We start from the raw sequence: 23,676 nt of genomic DNA on the forward strand, positions 1-23,676 counted from the left end.
GGTATGTCCCGGAGCAGGTATATTTCCGCAGGGGACTGAGCACGCACGACGCAGAGGTTCGAGTGGAATGAAGGAAGGGCTCACAGCGGTAGTTAGTTGGTTTGGAGGTAGCATATGTATCAATGCGTCTCCGATCCAGGGTTCAGCACCAGGTCCACTAACCACTGGCGTGTATTGCTTGAAGCTGCGGGACGGTGCATGCATGACGCAACACATAACCAAGCGTCATACAAACTTTTTTGGCGCGTGTCCGCTCCACTCGCCTGGGGGGGGGGGGGGGGGGGGGGGCATGTGTACTCTACTGTAGTTACCGGAGTATTGAGAGCGCGTAAGCACACTGTGATTGCATGGGAAATAGATACAATAAAATGACCCGTGCTATATCACACAATCAAGATCGATGTTCGGCGAGAGCAGGATTATTGCTCGCACAGCAGCAATCGGCACTGCTTCACTGCTTCACTACTTCGCCGCGGTTTGGCCTTTCGTGGAGTGCTCAGTGCACTCCGCAGATATAGCTCGGCGGCGAATGCCGTGGAGAACTCACTAGACGGCATGCGGGCTTGCGGTACTGGCTGTGGAGAGTTGAACGCAGCAGCAAGGCAAAGGAAAACAGACCAGAGGAAAACAGGCAACTGCCTGTCGACCAAGGCATGTAGATGCAATGCATCACGGTGGAGCCTGGCAAGTACCTCTGTATCAACCTATGTATGTAGGTATCATACTATGGCCAGGTCCGTGGAGTATCGAGAGCCTTGGCGAGCAAGGCTCTGCCTGCGGGATTTCGGTAGCTCGGACACCCAGTCAGTCAATCAACCAGTCAGTCGCCGAGGAAAACGTACATCCTCAACTTCCGACTTCCGTCTTGTGGGTCCCGCCGGTGACTGATTACATAGCAGCACCAAGCTTCCGGCGATGGGGATTGTCAGCCCACCGGTTGGTTGTTTGGTTGGTTGGTTTGCTCGACAAACCGGAAAGGCCAACCGCCTCTCAGCCGATCCGGAAACTTGGAGGCCGCCGCCTCTCAGCTACATATACCTACCCACATACATACGTCCATCTCAATCGAATGTTTTGACGGCGAACGGATGTTCCGTTCTCGTTGTCGTCGACCTGGGACCTGGGGCCTGGATCTGGAGACTCGATGCAGAGACGTTGAAACTTGAAAGTAAATACTTACGTATGAAAGATCGTCCGCGCTAGGGTCCTAACAAATCAATCGCAGCCCAGTCCAGCCCCAGCCCAGCAGATGAGAAAGCACGGTATTCTAGATCGATAGATAGATAGAGCACCCGACCCATAAGCGACGGTCACGGCGGTGGATATATCGAAGGCACATCGTATCTGTGTGGAAGACTCTACTACCTTTTCCCATACCGACTGCCGAATCCCGACAATGTGCTGGCAGATCCCAATATCCATATCTCGTCTATGTCAAACAGGAAAGTCCCGTGAGCGTGAGGGGACGAATCGGCCTCAGCGAAGGGCTGTACCCCGGATGGGCCATGCGGCAAGGTGTGTAGAGTACTCTACACACCTACCCACCTACCTATCGCCGCAGATTGGAGTGCCATGCGTTGGTTAGCTTTCCAGTTGCGACTTCAAACGGAGGAATGCGTGCGCTCGAAATGATGTCTAACTAACCTGCGTTGCGTCGTCTGGGGAGAGGCTCGGGGGCTCCGGTTCCGCGCGTCCAAAGGATCAAAGATCCCATCCGTCCGTGCGCCCAAGCCTCTCCCGGCCGTATGATACCGTGTGATGTATGTACAGGTATGCTGCCAGCCAGCCCGCCGACTACTCTACCGCAGGCACACACTCCAGCGGCACAGACAGCGACGCTCTCCGTTCGACTCTCCGTACGTTCGCCAAAGTTATGGTTTTGGAAATGACCCCACGCCGGCAATTTATAGCGACCCCTATCCATCTGTTGATCCAAATTCCAAGACAACTCCGATCGGAGGGCGTCGCTCCCGAGAATAGGTAGGTAGCTACTAGCAGCCGCGCGGAGGTTGCTCGGTTGGTTGCGGACTTCCATGCAGCAGCGGCAGAATTCCAACGGCCCTTAAGTCAAGCCTGCCTACGGTTCGGAGGTCCCGGATTGGCCAATCATATGTGTGATAACTATGATGCATAACTGTGATGGTTATGCCGCTTTTTGATATCTGGCTGGCTAATCTCTTTGCCTGCCTCTCCCCCCTCCCCCATTCCCCGGTACTATGAATACTTCAACTAGCTGCTGTTGAGGTGGTAATGTGACAACCACCGCTCCCGATGGAGAAACTTCAAACCTCCAAGGCGGCTACCACCACCACCACCACCACCGCTCGACTCGGTTGCTCCGGAGGACGGGGACGGAAGTCGTAGCTTCATGAAGACTAACCGCCCTGGTTGGCCTGGGGGGGTCTATCGGTACTAACCAGAGTAGTAGAGCACCTACATACGCTATAGTAGCCTTGGCATGCATCATCCAAGATCGCACTGTTTCTGATGAAATGGCTATCGCGATTTTTAAGCTTTCCGGATCCAGCCCTTCTGCTTCTTTGGCTGGCTCGCTCGTTCGTCTATGTAGAGTACTCTAGGTAGATACCGCTGTGTAATCGCTAGGTCTTCTAGAAAGTCTAGAAGACGAAAAACTCGTCAACATCGATATCGATAGAGTATCGCCACGTTGATTGGAGATCCGGCGATGGTCCCGGTGTGCCTACGCAATGTTAAACAACTCTAGATATAGGTAACTACCTCATATTCACTTATCTACATACACAGATAGTCTGGCCTTTCGGTGTTTCTACGGCCGAACAAAGGATCGGATGCAAAGGACGCAAAGGACTCGACCACTCAGCTCGAGAACCCCTCCGATTCGTCTGCTCTCTCTTGTCTCTCTCTTCTCCGCTGGCCATTCGAAATTCGGAACTCGAACTCTGTCTCTCCTTCTTCATCTTCGTATTCCCCTTCGGGACGAATTATACTCTGCTAACCACGCTGCGGTATAACCAGGCAGTTGGAGTATCTAGTGAGGGAAGGCTGCAAATGGCTGATCCGCGGCGCTACGGAGAAAATTGAAACCCCACCAAACACAACACAACACAGCCAACCCACAGCGCGCGGGCGCCGGTATGTATGGACGAGTGCATGTGTACTCTATGCATAATAACTATGGGGGTGTGAGGACTCAGGAGAGGCATTCAGGAGAGACATCATAGCCAATACTCAAGACTCAATACTATAACACGGCACGATATGAACACAAGCGGTACCACATTTTGGAAACCGGTTCAGCCCCCCACCCCCCATCCTTCGGCGGCGTGGAGCTTCTCGAGCAGGCCATGCCGCCGTGATGGGATTTTGGGGATACCCATGTGGTTACTGTGCGAAAATCTGCAGGAAAGACACCACACCGGCGTGCAGTGGTCGGCGAAGAGGCGAAGAGACACCAACATGTACCAGTACATCGGCGCTCGCTCGGCGCCAGATGGTGGGCAAGCCGAGCGTATGGTAACTACCGTATCTAGCCTTGCACGGTTAGGGTAGTCCGATCCCGTCGTCGGATGTGAACACTGAGAACCTTGAACTCTGGACTCTTGAGCTCGATGGGTTGGTTGGAGAGTGGTCCGATGCTGTCAAACCATCATCACCACCTCCACCACCTCCTCCACCACCACCTCCGAAGCCCCATCGGACTATCGAGGTGGACAATGGACAGTGGACACGATACTATACGGTATTTATGGGCTGATCTTATAGTTTCCCACATCCATTGGACCAGGAAGTCCGGAGAACCTTAAAATACCTACAGCCGTGATGTCGCGTCACGATGATCCAGCTGCAGTTGTTTTTTCCGCACCCTCCCACCCACTCACTCACCCACCCCATTTCGTTCACCGTGCAGTGTATGTACATGCAATACATAGGGCCTTAGGCATTAGGCATGCGTCCTCTATTTATGTCCTAAATCCGTCCCAGAATAATTACATAACGTTGATCGCCGTGAAGCCCGTGTTGGTCTGCTTTTCCTCCATACATATCATGTATAATGTATAATGTACCACAATTACATATGTACGTCGGGGGCCGAGACACAACACCACCCATCCCATAGATAGAGTACGGCAGTTGCTTTTGCTCGGGGCATCGTGGACGGTGGGAGCAGGCTGGTGAGAATTTTCTGAGTGATCGATTGGAAACACCACGCCTTTCCGTTTCCGCAAACCATTTCTCTTCAGCTGGGCTGCTGGTCGGTTGGGCCCCATGCATAAAAAAAAAGAAAGAGAACCGTTGTTGTCTCTTCTTTCCTTCTTCTCCTTCTTTATTCTTCTTGTTGTTCCTCCAGTTATTCCTCCAGCCTTCCAAGATCCCCCAACTATCTCAAACACATCACTACAAAATACAAACGCCGCCGCCGCCGTCGGAACGCCCACGAAGCAGTGTGTCGCACGGATGTCACACGAACGAGCTGATCTGAGCTGATCTGAGCTGCTGAACTCAGCGGGGCACACGACACGCCTGTACCTCGCCGTGCACCGCGAGCTGTCGGGGATAAAAGAAGAAAAACTGCACCTGTCACAGTTCCCGTAGACATGCGACCTCCCCCCAGCACGCTCCAGGCTCCAGACCCCAGGCTCCAGGCTCAACCCCAACACTGTACGCTCCCGTTCCCGTCCCCGGGTGGTTAGTTGGCACCATGCCACCGTGCCACCATGTGCCCTCCGGCTGCCATCGTGGTTGAAACTTTGTGGTTGTGGTTGTGGTTGTGGTCGTGGGCTGAGACCGAGATCGTGCCTATAGTCCTATGGACCGCGCGATACATAGTTTCCGTGCGGGAAGGAAGCCTGGCACTGGCGCTCCAGAATCCCGGAAACATGCGTTGCCTTGCCTTGCGGTGGAATTAGGTAATTGTAGTTATAGGTATAGTAGCATATAGTAGCATATAGTACAGCAGCGAAGCATCATCGTTGCAACTTGCAACCCCGAGACATCGACAAGTTCCGCTCGAGCTCGGCCGTTTACGCACGTACGTGAACTACGTAGCTGGTCGTGACTCGTGAGATCAAGCGGACACGAGGTACAATGCGCGGGGAAGAGCGTCGGCCGTGAATGCGTCAGATCAACCGTGTTTCATGTTGCTAGATTTCATTCGTTGATGTGATGAGTGCTCTTGTATCGATGTTCTGGGTACTCTTGTGTCGATCCGACGGGCGGGCTCAGCTTGTAATGGTGTCAGAACTCGGAAGAGATCTCCTGCTCCGGGTGTTCGGCGTATCAGTGCTTTTGGTCATGGATGTTCGACTACCTATCATAGTACCGGTAGGTGGAAGAGTTGGCATGAAGTTACTGGGACGCATTTCATTCAGCCCTCGAAATCCTGGTCCGGTTGTGAGTTGCGAGGAGGCCTCACTGTTGTACAATGATTGTGTGGAACGCGAGACGTGGAATGATACTTTGGGTAGGTATTTCGTGACGCAACGTCGGGTCCACAAGGTTTATCACATACAGTCACTCGATGACAGCCTGGACAGCACCAAAAAGAAAACCGAAACATCGACCGGACAGGAGATCCACTGCACAGCATGCAAGACAATTGCTCGGCCCAGATCCTCCTGACTTCCTTCCACCACTCACGTGCGCCCTTAAACCTGCGCGGGAGTTTGCGGCAGATGCTTCATCATATCCTTCCTTGGCAGCTCCACCGAGCTGTAAAAAAAGGCCGAGGTCCCAATGGGATACTCATCATAGTCGTTCCCCTTGTTCAGCGCGCCCCACGTCTCTTCCACGAATTCCGCCAGCGGCATTCCGAAGTTTCGGCCGTCTTTGATGTCTGCGTCATGATTAGCACCAGCACACGCTGAACAGGATCGGGTGCATTGTCACGCACCTGGCTGCACCGCCTCATCATGCAATTCCGTCTGCACTGCAGGCGGCAAGATCTCGATGACCCTCACACCAGTATCCTTCAAGTGCGATCTCAGCGTGATGCAGAAGCTGTGCAGAGCCGCCTTCGACGCACAGTATCCCGGGCAGCGGCCGAGCGGGGCAAGCGCGAGGCCGGAGGTGGTGTACATTAGCGCCGTCGGCTTATCCTGCGCCTTCAGGAACGGCGTGAACGCCTTCGTCAGGTAGATCGGCGCCGTGTAGTTCGTCACCAGCTCTGTGTCGAACATGGCGAGGTCCACGGTATCGGGCTTCGAGAAGTCGAAGCCCCGCTGGATGCCGGAGTTGATCAGGACCGCGTCGAGGTCGGGGTGTTCCCGGGTTACTCTGCGGGGCACCATTATTTAATGCCCAAACATCATCACGCATCCGAGACTCACTTCGCAACCCAGTCGTTGATCTTGTGGAGTTTCGTGACGTCAAAGACGTACGACGCGATGCGGTCTTTTTCGGCGGCGTGCTTGGACTCGAACTCCTCGAGATTCTTGCCGCGCCTGCCGACAATGATCAAGCTCTTGCCCTCCGCGAGGAACTTCTCGCACAGGCCGAGGCCGATGCCGCTAGTCGCGCCGAGGACGAGGATCTTGGTGAATGGGAAGGACATGTCGATATTGGTATTTGATTCGTGTTTGATTGGTGTTTAGATTGGTTGAAAAGCCACGATGCTACTGGCGCTGCTGCTCCCTTTTCATCGCCGCCCCGCAGCTGGAGTTTACGTCACTAACACCGCTACTCCGCGAATCATGGACTTAACGTACACGGGGTTGGAGCCAGTGTAGGTGAGACCCGACGGTAAATATGACGTTAGCGCATAGCGAAAGGCGTATGTAGGCGTAGGCGTACATAGGTAGACGGTGCCGTTGGAGCCGGTGTGGATAGAATCGGGCAGTAATACTCCCCGGAGTCCGACGGCAACGCTTCCGGAGTCCGACGGTATCATAACCGACCCGGAGTCCGGTGGTCAACGCTCCCCGGAGTCCGGACTCTCGGAGGTTCATTACGTAAGTACTTACTCAAGTAATATACTATGTATACAAATAACGGGAAGATTGTTATCCCGTCAAGAGTCAAGACTTAACTCCAGTCCAGCGATCATCCAAATCTCCGAACCACATGCGTTGGCGCATAACTACTTCCCGGACTCTGGAAGGTTGCGAATGTACGTAGAGGGTCGTACAATGCCGGAAGATCGTTTTCCCATCATGACTTGACTCCGGTCCAATGATAGCCACAACCTCCGAATCATCTCGACCGGACGGGTTCGTGGTTATTCGGACAGGCTGCCAGCAGCACCAGTCTGTTCTGTCCGCATACCAGTGAACCCCTCAAGTAGGTACATATCTCCATCTGATTGTACATATCGCTGTTCTCGCCGACAAATACGTTTTCCCATAGCCAATTCCCTCAAATTCATCAAGTCAACATAGGTATCCATGCGACCTGCAGTTACTTCTCCTCATCCGCAGGCCCACTCGTCGTTTTCCTGACTAACTACTCCACAAAACCGAGACCAGCGTGCAGGGATCCTATGACCGATTGCGGAGCTATCACAATACATCACCCATGTTCCCCGGAATGGGAAGACTTGTCGGCTGTGGTGCATGAATGCGCCGACTGAACCGCTAGATGAGATGATTCCCCGCTAAGCCCCGCTTATTGGCATGTATCCCGCCGGCTCGAGCTGACAACCGCTTTCCATCACAAGATAATTCGACCATATCGAAAACCGTTCGATACGGTTACGAGTGTCCGAACCGCAAGCTGTCGGAGCTAAAGAAAGCATAGGTATATGTATGTGCCGTTAAAAGATCACAACGTCAACAGCTCCATAGACCTACCACTTCACCTATATCGAGAAATCACAATCGCAAGCAGTAAAAGACGATGCCTCCACCACCAGCCGCACCTCCCGCGCCCCCATTGAATGTCGTCATCGTGGGCGCCGGTATCGGCGGACTATCCGCAGCCACTGCCTTCCGCCGGGCAGGGCACAATGTTTCCGTGCGTGCCCTCTCCCGATCAAGCATCTCGCAATTCTAACCTCTCCAGATCTATGAACAAAGCGCCTTTTCCAACGAACTCGGTGCCGCAATCCACCTTGGACCCAATGCCTCGCGCATCCTTGGCAGATACGGCTACGACGAGAAACGCCTGCGCGGCGTGCGCTGCGACAGCTTGGAGATGATGGCTCCGGATGGCACCACAATGTTCAAGGCATTGACCGACCATGTTACCAAGGAGTATGGCAGTCCGTGGTATCTGTGTCACCGTGTGGACCTGCACAACGAACTGAAGCATTTGGCCTTCGATGAGGAGGGGGAGGGGAAGCCGGCAACACTGCATTTGAGCTCCAAGGTTGTGGGGGTGGATCTTGAGAAAGGGCAGATCACCCTCGCGGGGGGTGAGGTAGCTCAGGGCGACTTGATCGTGGGTGCGGACGGAATCCATGTGCGTATACATATCCCTTCTCCTGCCCCACGAGGAATATAGTAACCAACGTGGAATAGTCCAGGATCCGCGACCATATCATCGGCGAGGGCTACTCTCCACCCCCCTCGGGCAGCAACACCTACCGCTTCATGATCCCCGTGTCGAGCCTCACCTCCGACCCTCTCCTATCCGCATACGTCCCGTCGCCCACCAAGCCGGGGATGAAAATTGTCGTCGCCCGCGACAAGCGGCTGGTCTTCTACCCGTGCCGCGATTCCACACTGCTCAACGGCGTCGGCATCCACCCGGACACGCTGTCCAAGCACTCCACGGAGGAGTGGAATGCAAACACCTGCACGGTCGAGGACCTGAAGCAAACGTATGCCGACTTCGCGCCGGTTTACCACCGCCTCTTTGAAGTCGCCGAGGATATCAAGCTCTGGCAGCTCAAGGATCGCGGCGGCATCGATACGTGGATCAAGGGCCGCGGCTGCCTGCTCGGCGATGCATGCCACCCCATGTTGCCGCGTACTCCCCCCCTCCCCTCCCCTCCGCCCTCAGTCACTAACACCCTATAGACCAAGGCCAAGGCGGCGGGCAAGCGATCGAGGACGGCGCCGCGCTCGGTGTGATCTTCCCGTTGGGCACGCCAGCGGCGGACGTGCCGACGCGGCTCGCGTACTACGAGCACGTGCGCAAGAGCCGCGCCGAGACGATCCAGGAGTTTAGCCGTGCCCAGATCGCCGGCAGCGAGAAGCAAGTGATCGATCCACGGGTCACGGAGGAGTTTACGTTCAGACACGACGTCGTCGCGTATGCGAAGGAGGCGCTGACCGCCGTGTGGATCCCGAGTACGGTGGCCCCGCGCGGGCCGCCGGCTGGTGCGCCCGGAGGGCTGAAGGTTAGGCCGTTGGCGGGCGTGGAGTTGCCGGTGGATGAGAAGTTGTGATATCGCATGCTCAATAAATGCTTATGGCCACATGTGTGTGTGGTCCCATTCGAATCGGTTCCCCCAGTGAGACCATAGTTACGTCAAGCAGTGCAACCCAGGAAACTCAATCCAGGAAACTCAATCCCCTGTGCGAGAACAAATATACAATTCCAGCACCATATACACAGTTTCTTCTGATGATATGTACGTGAAATAACGATTTGTAAGGCTTATTAGCACCCTCGCCCAATGCCCATGGTCTGGCGGAGCCAGTAGTTATGCTTTCGGTCGGTCGAGTGAGAACCAGACGTGAGCAAATCCACCCACAGTATTACAGTATCCATGCCGATAAACGATTCCATCCTACCGTATGTATCATATAGGCGACCACAGCTACAGGATATAATGTGTAAAAGAAAGAAAAAAACCATCATAAACGCCCCACGGGAGTGGCTCAAACAGGCCCATATCTCCCTGACTTCCCCCCAACTTCCCCTCCTCCTGAAACAAAAAAGCCCTTATCCTGCATAGCCTACTCTACTTACCTACTACCTCAACTCGGGCGCATCATCCTTCGGCTTCCACCCGACCAACTTCAACACGCGCCCCCAGACACCGGCCAGATTGAGCAGCCGGGAAACGAACCAGACCTTCCACCACTGCATCTTGAACGAACTGATATCACCATTCCCACTCGCCCTGACCCAAGCAAATGCTCTCGGGATCATCTCCTTCTCGTACGCATTGCACGCACGCGCGACCTCATCGTTCGTCGGACTAGCGCTGAGTAAGAGCAGCGCCGACAGCGCGGATGCGGTGTCTTGCATCGCCTGGTTTGCGCCCATACCGCGCGATGGCAGCATCGCGTGCATGGCGTCGCCGATCAGCCATACCCGCGTGTTGCCTTTGGTCTTGTCGTCTGGATGTGCGCGTGCTGCACGCATGCGCCAGTCCGCCGGTGGCTGCCGCGAGATCCGCGGGACCGAGTTGAAGAGCTCTTTTGGCGGGACGGTCTTGATGATTGCTTGGCTGTGTGCGAGGTCAGTGGCTGCGAGAGAGGGGGGTGGAGGGAGACGAACAGCCGTGGATCCCAGTGGCTGATCATGGCTTCGCACTGGGCCTTGACTGCCGGTATATCATCGAGTGACCCCATCAGTTTCCGGGGACACATGAACCCGACCATCAACGAGGCGGAGTCGAAGTCGATCTCGCTGTCTTCCATGGCTGTTTTCGATTTCCGCTCGGAAGCGGAGGAGTCCTCCTTGTCGGGGAGGTATGCCGACGAGAAGAAGATTATGTCGTCTCGGATCACCGAGATAGGGCCTTTCTTGAGCTGGTGCGGAAGGCCCGCTAGGATCTCTGGTGTCAGTGGGCTCTTCGACAGCCAGCCGAACGTCTCGGTCAGCTGCTTGATGTTGTTGAGGCCGATTTGTTTGTTAGCCTGTGCACGGGGGCCTCAGTGATGTACGTATACATAAAGCTCTGGGATTAGTATATGGAATAAAACTTACACCACTGCCACTCCCGTTTGCGATGATGAGAACATCGCACTCCACCACGGTTCCGCCCTCAAACTTAGCATGGACAACCTCCTTCGCATCCCCACTCGGATCGCCGAGGACCTCGTAGCCGGTATATTTACAATCATACTTGATAACGCCCTTCTCCCTGAGTGGCTCGGCCAGGGCCTCTCGCAGCACCACCCGATTGATGGGCGCACTCTTCGTATACGCCGGGAACTTTGTAAGATCGAGCAGGACATTGAGTTTATCGTCGTAGAGGATAGGCGCGGAAGAGACGACGCCGCCGGAGCGCCCGAACTTGGCGCATATGTGGTCCTTCATCTGCGGCGAAAGACACGCGCGCATCCCGACCAACGCCGGGGCGCCTAGGCGGATCTGGTAGCCCTCGCGGTTGGAGCTGGGGGCGTCTCGCTCGTACACGGTTACCGAGCACGCCGGGTAGTGCGAGAGCAAGCCGTTCGCTAGCAGCGTTCCGGACATGCCGCCGCCGATTATGCCGATGCGGAGGGGCATTGTTGCGGCTTGAGCGTGGCTGGAGTGATGTTGATGTTGTGGGTTTTTCTGTTTCTTTTTCTTCTGCTTTTTTTTTTCTTGATTCGATCAGCTCTTCACTTCCGCAGTGACGGATTTCGAGACTTTGATGTGGAACAGCTGTCAAAGATACGTCGGACGGTGAAGTAACTACATGGCATCTCGGGTGACACATCGGCTCCACACTTTTTTTTCACGACGTCAGGAACGGGATGTCGGGGGTCGGCTTCTATTATCACCGACTCTAGGTATGCACGGTGACCGGCAGACTTGACTGGGGCATGTATAGCACTATCCTATCAGATTGGCCAGTTGATCTTTTATGTACTAAAGAGATATGTATGACTCTGTATATCGGTGTCTATACCTGCTCCGTCCCGTCGATGTCCCGCGTACCTAGTGGCCTCGGTTGAGGTTGAGCAGCAGTACTGGGTATTCCGGTGTATTTATCCTCTGTTCATTGCTCCGGATATGGAGCATCGGACAGGTAATTCGCGGCGTCAGGTGTGTGTCGGAAAGAGTGAGATAGGTTCATATCTCGTAGAATGGCTACCCTCTGCACACCTACCTCAATGAATTCTCATGCGTGGAGTGCCTATGGCAGTAGTTAGTGCTAGGTTCGGTATATAGCAGTAGGGCCCCGGCGAGATATCCGCGCCGACTCCCCGGTTGTTGTTCGGCGGTATGTACGGTAGTAAATCGATCCCGGAACCGGAATACGAATTAACCACCGGTAGGTACGCATAGCTGCATGTGAAAAATCCGATGACTGTAGATGGGTACACGAATCGATCTCGACATGGTTCTCTTGGGTGTTTGGCTGTCCTCAGGCCTCATGCCGACACTGCTCGAGTTTGAGAACGCTCAAAGTGTTCCTCATGATCTTTGAGCTCTCACCATTGCAACTCACTTCGGAAACAAAGGGGTGTTAGGTAATGCCTCATACTTAGGTACTTGACGAGCGAAACATCTGCATGGTTGTTCGTTGTATCCATGGTGCTAGTGGTACTCGTGGCTCACAGAAGCAATATTCCACGTGAATGGGGAGAGGAGAAGTAGCCATGAATTGGTGAGCTCGAGGAGGAGGAATAGTCAGCAGCACTCGCCAAACATGAACTTCGAATGAGTGCTTCTTACTTTGTGGTGGAGTGAGAGTTTGTGCTCTGACCATTGAATTGACAGCTGGGGAGCCATTCACTGTGAGCTGCAGGTCTCGCTCGTTTTGGTTGGCTGTTGGCTATCCTCATCCCTCCTGCTACTCTATTCTCCTCCAACGTCACGGACAACACAGCACTCCTCCCCCTCCGGCTTTCTTATCTACTATCTTCATCTCTCCCACGATCGTCGCCATCACTATCTCGCACTCACATACCTCACCGCCCCCATCCGCTAGCTACATCCACTCCCTACCCCCACCACGATGTCTCCCGCGCCCCGTCCAACCAAGAACGTAACCGGCGCCCACCGCTGGTACCACCGCGACGACGACATCTTCTCGTACGACGCGCCTAGTGACGAAGAGGACAACTACTACGGCGCTTCTGCACCGCGGGAATCCTCCATGATGCGGAATGGGTGCAAGATCTCCTCGCGGGGACGCAATAGTACCCGTTCTCCAACAAGGACGAGTACCACCTCGCGCGGCTAATGCTCGTGGACATGGAGGTGCACGGGGAACACGGAGAGTTGGAGAGTTGGAGAGGGGCCCGCTGAGGAAACGCGGGATCGATAGTCTCCTTGCGATGTATATCGCGGCTAGGGGCAGTAGGACCTTAAATGCGTTTAGAAGCACTAGACAGTTGTTTGCTCTGTTGAAGAAGACGGGGTTTAGGTTTCCCGAGCACGAAAGGGTGGAGAATTAATTCTCGGAATCGGATGAGGATGAGGAGGGGACGGGCACGGAGGAGGACGGCTGTGAGAGTTATTCCGGTACAGTACCAGACCCGTTGCAGGATACGGACTCGGATGAGATGGTAGGGGAGCCGGAAGTGGATGCAGATGTTGAGGCGGACACGGAGGGGTGGAGGGAGCTGGAGCTGGAGAGAGAGTTATCTGAGGATAGAGTGATGGCTGCTGGTGCTCTGCTCTTGCATATGCATTCGGGCGAGGATCCGGGGTTACCGCAAAGTGAAGATGGCGAGGAATACGAGGATCGCACTCACGAATACGGAGGATGCGAAGGGGAAGAGGAAGAGACGAGTCTGGGGGTCTTCAAGGATACAGAGAAGGCTACGGTTGCGAAGCAGAAAAAAGGATACAGAGGGTACGAGGCGCACGAGGAGTTTGCTGAAAGGGAGGCGAACAGGGAGGAGAACGAGACTCCGGAGCCGTCAGCGGCGGCCAGGGAGATTGTCCGCAATTACTGGGGACTACATTAAGGGAGGATTGCAGAGGCCTTGTATTTTCAGTATCAATAGACCTCGATATGTGTTATGATTATGCCACTGGAGTGATGCATTTTGCAATGCTCCCGTGCTGTTTTTTCGTTGTAACGTATAATTCCAAAATGGAGGGATTGTTGTGCCGTCTGTCTCGGACAATAAACACTCAATCTGGCATCAGAGCGAGGCACGAATTGGACTAGATACTATAGATTAAGATTGAGTACTCCGAGTCTCCGAAGACATCACCTCCCATTCATCTCCGCAAACCGGTACCGCCTGCAGAATCCAGATATCTCGGCACTTTTATATACCAGGCTTCTTATTAGGTACGCGCTATACGGCACCGGTCTGACGGCTCCCATCTCCTATGTTTCAACTCGGGACCTACATAACGCGGGGGGGCGGTATTCTCGCTGCTCCACACTTCCGAAGTATTGACGTTCAGATCTGGCCCATCTGCGGGCCTGCTGTGTAAAGACTAGATAAATATCCCGATCTCGATATCTCCATTGCCATTGTCATTGCCATTGTCCATCCAACACAAACACAGACACAACCACAACCACAGGGACAATGGAAGGAGGAACTACCACTCCACCAACATCCACCATGGATGAGGAGCCCACCATAGAATGGTTCGGTCCGTCTCCCCTCGCCCCCTCCCCTCATTTACCCTCCCCCTCAGTCCTAACAAACCCCCCATAGGCGCAACAACCTTCCGCCTCAACACCCCCTCTTTAACAATCTTCCTGGACACCTGGCTCGACCGGCCCTCCTCTTTGCCCCAGTACCTCCCTATCTCATCTATAACCAAATGCGACTACATCCTAATCTCGCACGCGCACTTCGACCACCTTCCGGGCGCCGACCGGATCGCCCTGTCCACCGGCGCGACCATCATCGGCAACGGCGAGGCTATATCGGTAATGCGCGCCGCCGGCGTGCCGGAGTCGCAGCTGCTGGCCGTTTCCGGCGGCGAGACTATTCCCCTGGGTGCGGGCGATGTCGTCGTCAAGTCATGGCCGAGCACGCACTGCATCATGCCGCCGGGCGACCACCGCGAGCTGCCCGAGGAGCTAGATACGGGGACGGTGTACCTGGGAAGGGAGGGGGGGACGCTGGACGTGACGCGGGGCATGGCCGCGGGGTTCGGCGGCATGATCGCTGCGCCCGATGAGCGGTTTAAGGGCGCGCCGGAGGGGGTGAGGAGTTTTAGGGAGTGGATTAAGGATCGGGAGAGGAATAGGTACTCGTTCTTTGACGGTGGGCAGATTATGTACTCGCTCGAGTTTATGGGCAGGAGGGGTGGGAGTGGGGGTGGGGGAGGGCGGGGCAACAGAAGTCTGCTGTGGAGCGCGCACATGGGCGGCTATGAAGGTGTGCTCCGGGGGCTTCCCAGGAGGCCGGACGTGGCGATCCTTGCGGCCGCGGGCAGGGCGGTGCTGGATGGTGAGCCGTGGCAGGGAAGTGCCGCGGAGTTTCTCGCCGCGCAGTGTAGGTGGCTTAAGGAGCCCGAGCGCGTCTTCTGGTGTTTACATGATGAGCAGCCGTTGAAGCCGTATAGGATCAGGACGGAGGCGGCGACGAAGATGGTGGAGGAGAGGACTAGGAGTAAAGTCTGGACGCTGACGCCGGCGGTTAGGTATCGGCTTTTTGTGGATGAGGTGGTAGTGGGCTTGGAGTAGAGAGGGCACGATGTATGAACTTTTGGCTGGAGTGCGATGTACGAACTTTTGAGTGTGAATGGGACTACAGTGCAATGTGACGGGGTGAGATGTCGTGACTCATGATACACTGAATCTGTAGTTAGCGCAGGTGGTTTGGGTACTTGAAAACACCATTCACTTTCACTTGCTCTGTGCCTAGTACTTTGCATAACCTCATTAAGCGCATCTGCTTCCACGATGAATCTTAGAATGCAGCAGTGCTTAATGCTCATGAGCCTTCGGACACTCAACTTCCTCCATTTCCTCCAAGGCAGCGAGATTTCTACGGTCTCTACGGGGGATATGGTGGAGGAGTTGTCCGTAGTTCTCCCCGGTTGTGTGCTTATATACCTATCTACATACTTACCCAGTAATCTATAGTAATCAATGCAGGCACCGGTACCGGTATCGAAGGTGGCTTTGAATCTTCGTCGGAGAGTCGGAGGCGAGGAGCTCGATGGATGGTAGTACCTATGTGTGACCGCAGCGGGGGCGGAGTTACGGGGAGGAGTTACGGATGTTGCGGTTCATAGCATAGCATACCGGTACAATACAATACAATGGCGCCCCTTCTTCTGGAGTCTGGACAGTGGAGATATCCGTGATTGGTGATTTGGCCTCCGAGCCGAATGTTGCTCATCGTCCGTCGCCATCCAGCCGGACCGCGATATACTGCCTCATTCCGCTGTGCTGAGTTAGTGAACGTCCCATTCACTCTCACATTCACTCACTCACCAATGGTCTGCAACGTCCCATTCACACTCTCACCGCCTCACGTTCACTCACTCAGCACGACTGTCTGCAATGTCCCATTCACTCTTACGTCCACATTCACTCTCACGTCCACATTCACTCTCATGTTCGCTCACTCAGCACGAGTAGCTGCAACGTCCCATTCACTGCCTTTACGAAACACCCATGGTATTCCACCATACCCACCATACCGGAGTACCAGGATTTCAAGTACCTAGAGTAGTGTCTATCCCCAAAGCCCATCCGCCGCGAGTCCGCGACCCCGCCTCAGCCCTGCGCAGCCCTGTGCGGTGCGGCAAACCGCGCCTGCCTCAGCCCGCCTGCCTACCTACCTGCGCCTAACCTCCCCCGTCCGCCGCCCTGTCGCAACCAGGGATCGGATCACATGCGATCCATTCCCCATCCCCTTATTCCCCAGTTCCCCTTCCCTTCCCCCATTCCTCGCTCCCCCATTCTCCTCGTTCCCCCATTCCCCGTCATTCCCCCACCCCACCCCGTACCCTCACACCCTTAAAAAGGGGAGCACCCGGCCAGTTCGGCAGACGTTCGCGGCCCGGATGTATACCGTATACCAGTCACTCTACGTACCTCCTTGCTCGGCATGGGTGGATCCCCCTCTCGCCCTCTCCGCTGACGGCGAGATCAAGGGGCGGTCTCGTCTCGGATGCCCCTCTACTCTACTCTGCTCTACTCTACTCTACCTCTGGACAGTGGACAGTGGAGCTCGCTCGCTCGCTTCACGCCACATGCACTGCACTGCACTGCGCCGGCAAAATATCGTAGTATGTATGATACCTAGAGTGGCCGGCACCTTTGCGGCACCCCTACGGCACCGGTGTCGAAGGTATGGGGGCGGGCGTACCACTCGACGTTTTTAGTGTCTACAAAAGCTGGTGATAACGGGGGTGGGTGGAGTTAACCACCTACATACACATCTCTGTCTTATAAATCGCGCAGTTGCGACGCGTATGATGGATGGTCCCTTTTCTTTCTTTTAGGCCCCCACTCTTCACTCCTCACCGTCATGAGGTAGGTACCTCATAGTTACATACCTACTTCATAGCAAGACGAAGCGTGAGAATATTCATTAACTTTATTATGATATTGTCGGCCCATTCCATCGTATCGTCCTTTTGGGTATACATAGGGGGGGGGGGGGGGGGGGGGGGGGGAATACAGATATAGCCGTGACGGGGAGAGGGAGGGAGGGAAGAGGTGGATTTGAGGTATCATCGCTGGACGGAACGGGACCGGACCGGACGAGACCGGACGAGATGGGGGACGGGGATATCTTGCGGCGAGCGCACGCGCAAAGAGAACAAGGAAAAAAAAGAAAGAAAAAAAGGAAAGACCCAACCCTTGAACCAAACCGACCCAGATAGATGAAAACAACCCAACCAAAAAAAAAAAAAAAAAAGCTTTCGTAAAATCTTAATATGTACCGAAAGGGATATCGAAGATTCTCGGAGATAAAACGTAAACGGTAGGAAATTTTGACTACACCCGACTCGCGCCACCAAGCGACGTGTCAGGCCCCGACGAGAACCCGCGCCGCTTCGCCATCTCGATGCTATGTATCGAGTCTGCTGTCGCCGGCTTCTCTGGCTCCTCCCACAGCTGGTCCATTGCTTCGAGCGACATGCCTTTGGGCTCTTTGACGGCGTACCAGACGGTTGGGAGGGTTACGATCAGCACTACAAGCGGTTAGCAGTGCGAGTGACGGCAGGAGACGGGATGCTCACTGAAGACTGCGTAGACGATGTAGTATTTCCACGTGATCGCCTCCATTGCTTGCGGAGAGATCTGCGAGACGAGGACGTTCATGGTCCAGTTTCCGACGGCGACGGCGAGGGCGCCTCCTTTGCCCCTGATGCGCAGCGGCTTCGCGGGGTTAGCTTCGAAGGCCGGAGATAGAGGGAGAAAAAACGTACAATGACTTCACTCATATATGTCCAGCCAACCGGACCCCACGACATACAAAAGACAATGTTGAATACAAACATGATGCCGATTCCAGCCGAGGACGCCGACTTGTTGGTCCCATCGGGGTTGTGCGAGCTCAGCACCGCAAAGATGATGAACAGCATCGCCAAGAACGGCGTTGCGTAGAGCATCGGTTTCTTTCGTCCGACACTGTCGACGACGAAGAGCATAAAGACGATGATCGCAATCGGAGCTACCGTATGGTACAGCGCCGTAAACCTGAGCGCGCCCCGATCCGACAGCCCCAGTCCCGTGAACATCTGGTTCTGGTAATACGTGATGATGTCTATTCCACACCGTCAGCACCCCGCCCATCCCGCAACCCGCAACCGCCACCGGGTGACCCACTGATTCCAGTCAACTGCGTAAACACTGATGGCAGGATAGCATTGAGCACCCTGGCCCTCCACTTGGGCACCTTCCACATGACGACCCAGTCGCTCATCGCCGGCATGATCTGGCACTCCCGTTTCCACTGCAGCGACATCTCCTGGATACTCCGCTGGATAACCTCGCGATTCGTGCCGTCGTGGTACAGCTTCATCATGGATTTGTAAGCCTGTTCCGTCATTCCCTGGCGAACCAGAAATCGCGGCGACTCGGGGAGCCATTGGAGGGCGAATGCGATGAAGACGGCGGGAATCGCGGCGATCGCGATCGGGAACCGCCACGTGAAGGCGTTGTTTTCGGCGTTGGGGACGTTGTGCGCGGCATATCCGACCCTGATATCGGAGGTCAGCATTCCGGTAGCGGTGGCGGGGGGAGGAGCGCAGAGCGAGGGCAATCGGACCATGACGATGCGACGAAGCCCATCAAGATCATGAGCTGACAGAAACCCGTCAAGAAGCCTCGCGAAGTATCTGTCACCCCCGAGTGTCAGCCATACAATCTCTGGGGCAGTGAGAGAAAGAGTCCGTACGATAAGCGCACTCGGACAGATATATGGGCACTCCCACCGACATCATTCCGATAGCAAATCCGGACACGATGCGTCCGATCAGCATCATGGTGAGGTTCGTGGCCGACGCCTGCAACATGACTCCCAGGATCGATATCACAGCGCCAGTCTGTATTGTACTGTTGGGGGATCACACCGAAGTCAGCCGTGGTGGACCATAGACTGTCCCAGGCTGAGAGCCTGGCCGATCAGAGTTGAAGGACAACGCGCGCATACAATCTCCGTCCATAGGTATCCAGCAGAAACCCGCTCCCCGCAGACCCAACCACAGCGCCACCCGAGAATACCGACACCACGGCGCCCAAGATGGGCGAAGCTGATTCGGTCCCGAAGAAGTTGTTGAAATGTGGATTCGCGATGATGTGGGATATCACGCCGGAATTGTAACCGTGAAGACATGTCCTGCAGAGCTAGCTGTTAGCAAGATGTCGTCTTTTTTTTTTTTTTTTTGTTTTCATTTTTCCTCCATTTTTCTTTTCTTTTCGTCTTTCTTCCTTTCGTCCCTTCCCTCATCGCCTTCGTGATGGAGCCCAGCACAAAGGAAACCAAAAAACATACCCGAGGCCTGCAGATACCGCAAGGGAAAGCACCAGTAATTGACCCATCTCGAATGTACTTGTGTGATTGTACGTAGGTAGTACGTATGCGTTCGATCCGGAGAGTATTCCTGTCGGAGGTGTGGTTGACCTTAGAGGAGGAAGAGATCCGTCGGGGGGAGTCGCAGTGTATGGTATGGTATGGAATCGGATCCTCCGGGGGTGGTGGGGGAGGGGGGGAGGTTGCAGGTGGAAGAGGTGGGAGAGCTTAGGTGTGTATGTAGAGTACTGTACGGAAGCCTACACTTGTTCTATGTACGGTATGTATGGAAAGACGCACACGCTTTCGTCCGCTTTTTTCTGGCGGATGGCGCACGAACGATAGATACCTGGTATGTATGGAGCGAGGGGATTGTGGGGGTTTTAGACTCTGGAGCAGCAGCAGAGCACGAGCACACCACCCCTGAGACTTGGTGTCAAATAATGCGGGCTGAAGGGAGTGTGAAGGGCTGGCTGGGTATGCATGTGTATGTGAGTATTCGTGCGCGAGAGGTGTGTGTAGAGAAAGCACTCTACTGAAGAGTGGAGGGAGTGGAGTGGAGAGCAGTGGAGAGTGGTGGAGAGTGAAGAGCAACTTGTATGAAGTACGAGTACTTTCCTGGTGCTCGGCGGTCGGTCTGCGGACTGTCTCCAGGTGGTGCAGAGCGAGTACTGTACGAATAGTGCAGTGCTAGTTACTCTAGATACTCTATGTACTCTAGTACAGACCCTACTCACCTCTACCTTGTGAGGGTCTCCAGGGCAAAAGAAAGAAAGAAAGAAACGAGAAAAATGCCTGCATGCCGCCTAACTGGAGTAGAGTGGCAGCCTAGCTCGAAGCAGCTGGGCCATTGTCGTGATCATCTGAGACGATTCACGCCCAGTTGCCCAGCACCAGCACCACCACCGCCTCCAGGAAACTCCGTATCCGATCCGCTTGTGTGGGTGGGTGGGTGGGTGGGTGGGCTGGGCTGGATTGGGCTCGAGGCAATTGGTTCGCGCCGCAAAGGAATGTGGGGTCGGAGTATTGGCTTTTGGCTTTTGGCTTTTGGCTGGGCTGGGCTTGGGAACGAACGAACAGGCACTGGGCAGGATTATTTCCGATACCGGTATTCCAATGGCATCCATCTCATGATTCTCATCCATCCCATCCCATTCATCCCATCCCTTGATTCCGAGAGGTGTGAGGGCACACATATCACAAAGACCACCACCACCACCACCACCACCACCGTCACCGTCACGGCCACCGCCGCCGCCATCACGCCACATGCCACAAGCTCACCCGCCGCCGCCGCTGCGTAGACTGGATTTCGTGGAATCGGGGAATCGGGGAATCGGGGAATCGTGGAATCGTGGAACCGGACAAAGAAAGAACCACAACCATGGAACATCACATCACATTCCTGCGCGATGGGATGGGCGATGGCAGCTGCAATACCAGTCCACCTCTATGCTCCCTTCGGCCTTCGAGGTGTGTCTCGTCTTGTCCTACGTCTCGCCTACGTGGAAGCGTAGTGGTGGTGGTGGTACTCCATGGTGCCCGAGTACATTCAGATCCTGCAACTGCAAAAGTCCGGTACCCCCAGCGAGGTCGATCTGGACTGCACGGCGAAAGTCTGACCGCCCGTCCCAGCGGCCGAATGGGGCTCACGGAGTGGAGGGGATACCGGTACGAAGAGTTCAAGGGACTCTCTTGGAGTTGGTCGGCTGCCTCTGACTATTAGATTAGTTAAGGGGACCGTATATAGAGTGAATGCTATATTAGTAGGATCGATCTCGAGAGTCGAGGCGCGGGTCACGACTCCGAATAGATAGTAGAGGTGAGCCCTGAATGCCCAGGCCGCCGCTCGAAGGCCTCCAATTCAATTCATCTCACCGCCTGTTTCCGCTGCCGCCAACTAGCGGTTGACTATGAAGTGGTTATGTAAAACGATCTGAAGTCGAAGCTACCGTACGACTCTCAACGGGAGTTGTTTACCTGCCTCCCTACACGAGAAGGGGCTTCTCTTTTCTTCCTGGAAAGAATCGATAGGTAGCGTCCTAGTAGGCGATTGACCCGCCATCGAGTTACATACATATGGGCAGTGGGCGTTCCCTACCAGCCAAGCCAGGCCGAGAATGGAGATTCATCTACAGATGGAAGGGAAATCATACCAGGTAGGTACCGGTAACTATGAAGATTAGAGTAGAGTAAACTTATGGTACGAATGATCGGAGATTTCTAGGGCCCAAGCACCGCGCACTCTGGAGAGTTTTTTTTTCGTTTCGGATCCGCGCAGTCGGCCAAGGGGAAGCGAAGAAGAAGGAAACGGTCCTGATCCGGGGCTTTCCTTTCCGTCGATCTCGACTTTCGAGTGGATTGGTCGAATGGATTGAGCTCGGGAACTTCAGCTTCAACGTCTCGCATGCTGACAGTGACCTGACCGGCCAGTGGGTCTTGATGTTCATGTCCGTGCCCGGTGAGCATCCACATCGATATCCACATCGACATGCCTTCACCACTGGGGGCTTTGGTTCAGTTTCGACTCGACTCTGCTCTGCTTGGATCAGTGGCATCAGGTACTATGGAGTAGAATGGAACCCCCTAGTTGTGTAGAGTACGGTACTCGAGTGTAACATGCTCAAGTAGGTATCGGGTGGAGGGGATGCAAACAATGGCTCGGCGTCTTGTCCGATGTCGACTCTCGACTCTCAACTCTCACCTCTCAACTCTCGAAACGGATTGAGCCAAGCCGCGTTGAGCCAAGCAAAAGCAAAAGCAAAAGCAAAGCAACAGTGCGTGCCAAGCAAGTATCCCAGTTACCCACGCAGTTATCACATCACAGCACGGCGTTCGCATCTCGCCTTATGCACCGGTTCCGCGTCAGGCAATATCAACATATCATATGCAGAAGCAGAAGCAACGACTCCCCGTTCTGGAAGCTGGGAACACGGCTCACGATGTCGTCGTCGTCGGTGGCACCTGACAGGTGGATATGTGTGTGCTCTATGCATGTAGCTCACGAATCACGATTCCGCAGCCCCTCTTTCTCGCTGAAGGATCTGGAAGTGGGCTGGGAGGATCCATTGCCACCACCACCACCACCACCACCACCACCACCACCACCTCCTCCTCCTCAGAGTCTCGGACCCAACAAGCAAGCAAGGGAGGGAGGGACGGAGGGGGGAACTGCCCGCCCCCCCTCCCGCGCAGCCTACATACAGACATGCAAGACACATCGCAACGTGGACCCCTTGAATCCTCTCTCGCTCGCTTCTCCTTCCACGAGGAACGAGGAATAATGGCTGCGGTAGCACGTTACGGTAGCAGCCGACAACGTGGGTGAAGTGTCGTAAAGTGTTGTAGAGTGTCGTAAAGTGCACCTCGATGCGGGCACTGATGCGTGCTGATGCGAACGACAATGCATGTCCATATTATCATCCATACCTATGACATACATCTTCACACATACACACATGCAAACCGAATCCTGTCCGTCCAACCCGTTGACCGCTTCCCTCCCAGCCTTCCCTTCTTCCTTCCCCGGTCCCGGCACATCACTCACCCACTCATCTACTGCTTCCCCGCTTTCCCACATTCCTCCGCAATCCCCACAGGACTTGGCCGGGACTGGGCCGGGACTGGGCTGGAATCGATTGACTCTCCTGGTTAGGCCCGTACACGCTCGCTTGCGTGGTCTCGCTCGCTCGCTCGCTGGGGGAGGGGAAGAAGGAGTTACCGCCAGCATATGATATGATACCACGTCGGATATGGCCGGGGTTCGTTGGTTATTAGAGTAGGAAGAGTACTCTTTTGGGGTTGGCTGCGCCAGCATACCACGCGTACGCTACCGTATGAGGGCAAAGCAGCACTTGCTTGACTATTTAGCGTATCGTGGCGTTATCTCTCCAATTTAACCTCGAAAACTAGAGTAGAAGCCTTCGTCTACTGGAATTTCACATGGAGATGGAGAAGCGAAGGACGTTCGTAC

The 23,676-nt window shown here is 54.8% G+C and overlaps 6 protein-coding genes across 6 annotated transcripts; 3 read left to right on the plus strand and 3 right to left on the minus strand.

Annotated features, from left to right (window-relative positions):
- Positions 1-5,396: 5,396 nt before the first annotated feature.
- On the minus strand, positions 5,397-6,850 carry BZA05DRAFT_403263 (uncharacterized protein). The gene is made up of 4 exons (XM_051484179.1): positions 6,687-6,850; positions 6,309-6,633; positions 5,873-6,255; positions 5,397-5,815 (listed from the first exon to the last, which is right to left on the minus strand). The coding sequence occupies exons 2-4, from the start codon at positions 6,530-6,532 to the stop codon at positions 5,628-5,630; spliced, it is 795 nt and encodes a 264-aa protein (XP_051338031.1). The 5' UTR covers positions 6,533-6,633; positions 6,687-6,850; the 3' UTR covers positions 5,397-5,627.
- Positions 6,851-7,636: 786 nt separating this feature from the next.
- On the plus strand, positions 7,637-9,338 carry BZA05DRAFT_91237 (FAD/NAD(P)-binding domain-containing protein). Its single transcript, XM_051488788.1, has 4 exons — positions 7,637-7,929; positions 7,978-8,376; positions 8,436-8,886; positions 8,937-9,338. The coding sequence occupies exons 1-4, from the start codon at positions 7,813-7,815 to the stop codon at positions 9,305-9,307; spliced, it is 1,338 nt and encodes a 445-aa protein (XP_051338032.1). The 5' UTR covers positions 7,637-7,812; the 3' UTR covers positions 9,308-9,338.
- A 499-nt stretch (positions 9,339-9,837) lies between these two features.
- On the minus strand, positions 9,838-11,325 carry BZA05DRAFT_437437 (uncharacterized protein; the record flags this gene model as incomplete). Its single annotated transcript, XM_051486450.1, has 3 exons — positions 9,838-10,318; positions 10,369-10,730; positions 10,801-11,325. The coding sequence occupies 3 exons, from the start codon at positions 11,323-11,325 to the stop codon at positions 9,838-9,840; spliced, it is 1,368 nt and encodes a 455-aa protein (XP_051338033.1).
- Positions 11,326-12,624: 1,299 nt separating this feature from the next.
- On the plus strand, positions 12,625-13,721 carry BZA05DRAFT_475266 (uncharacterized protein; the record flags this gene model as incomplete). The annotated part of the gene is made up of 3 exons (XM_051488177.1): positions 12,625-12,947; positions 13,009-13,193; positions 13,296-13,721. The coding sequence occupies exons 1-3, from the start codon at positions 12,764-12,766 to the stop codon at positions 13,719-13,721; spliced, it is 795 nt and encodes a 264-aa protein (XP_051338034.1). The 5' UTR covers positions 12,625-12,763.
- A 615-nt stretch (positions 13,722-14,336) lies between these two features.
- BZA05DRAFT_475267 (uncharacterized protein) lies at positions 14,337-15,412 on the plus strand (the record flags this gene model as incomplete). The annotated part of the gene is made up of 2 exons (XM_051488178.1): positions 14,337-14,367; positions 14,433-15,412. 2 exons carry the CDS (start codon positions 14,337-14,339, stop codon positions 15,410-15,412), a joined length of 1,011 nt encoding a protein of 336 aa, XP_051338035.1.
- Positions 15,413-17,625: 2,213 nt separating this feature from the next.
- Positions 17,626-19,909, minus strand: BZA05DRAFT_91283 (general substrate transporter). The gene is made up of 8 exons (XM_051488789.1): positions 19,686-19,909; positions 19,344-19,529; positions 19,089-19,246; positions 18,960-19,029; positions 18,518-18,891; positions 18,118-18,455; positions 17,929-18,067; positions 17,626-17,880 (listed from the first exon to the last, which is right to left on the minus strand). The coding sequence occupies exons 1-8, from the start codon at positions 19,730-19,732 to the stop codon at positions 17,684-17,686; spliced, it is 1,509 nt and encodes a 502-aa protein (XP_051338036.1). The 5' UTR covers positions 19,733-19,909; the 3' UTR covers positions 17,626-17,683.
- Between the last annotated feature and the right edge of the window lie 3,767 nt (positions 19,910-23,676).

Source organism: Tricharina praecox, assembly GCF_024521635.1.
Source record: "Tricharina praecox strain CBS 144465 chromosome Unknown BZA05scaffold_18, whole genome shotgun sequence".
Taxonomy (NCBI): Eukaryota; Fungi; Ascomycota; class Pezizomycetes; order Pezizales; family Pyronemataceae; genus Tricharina; species Tricharina praecox.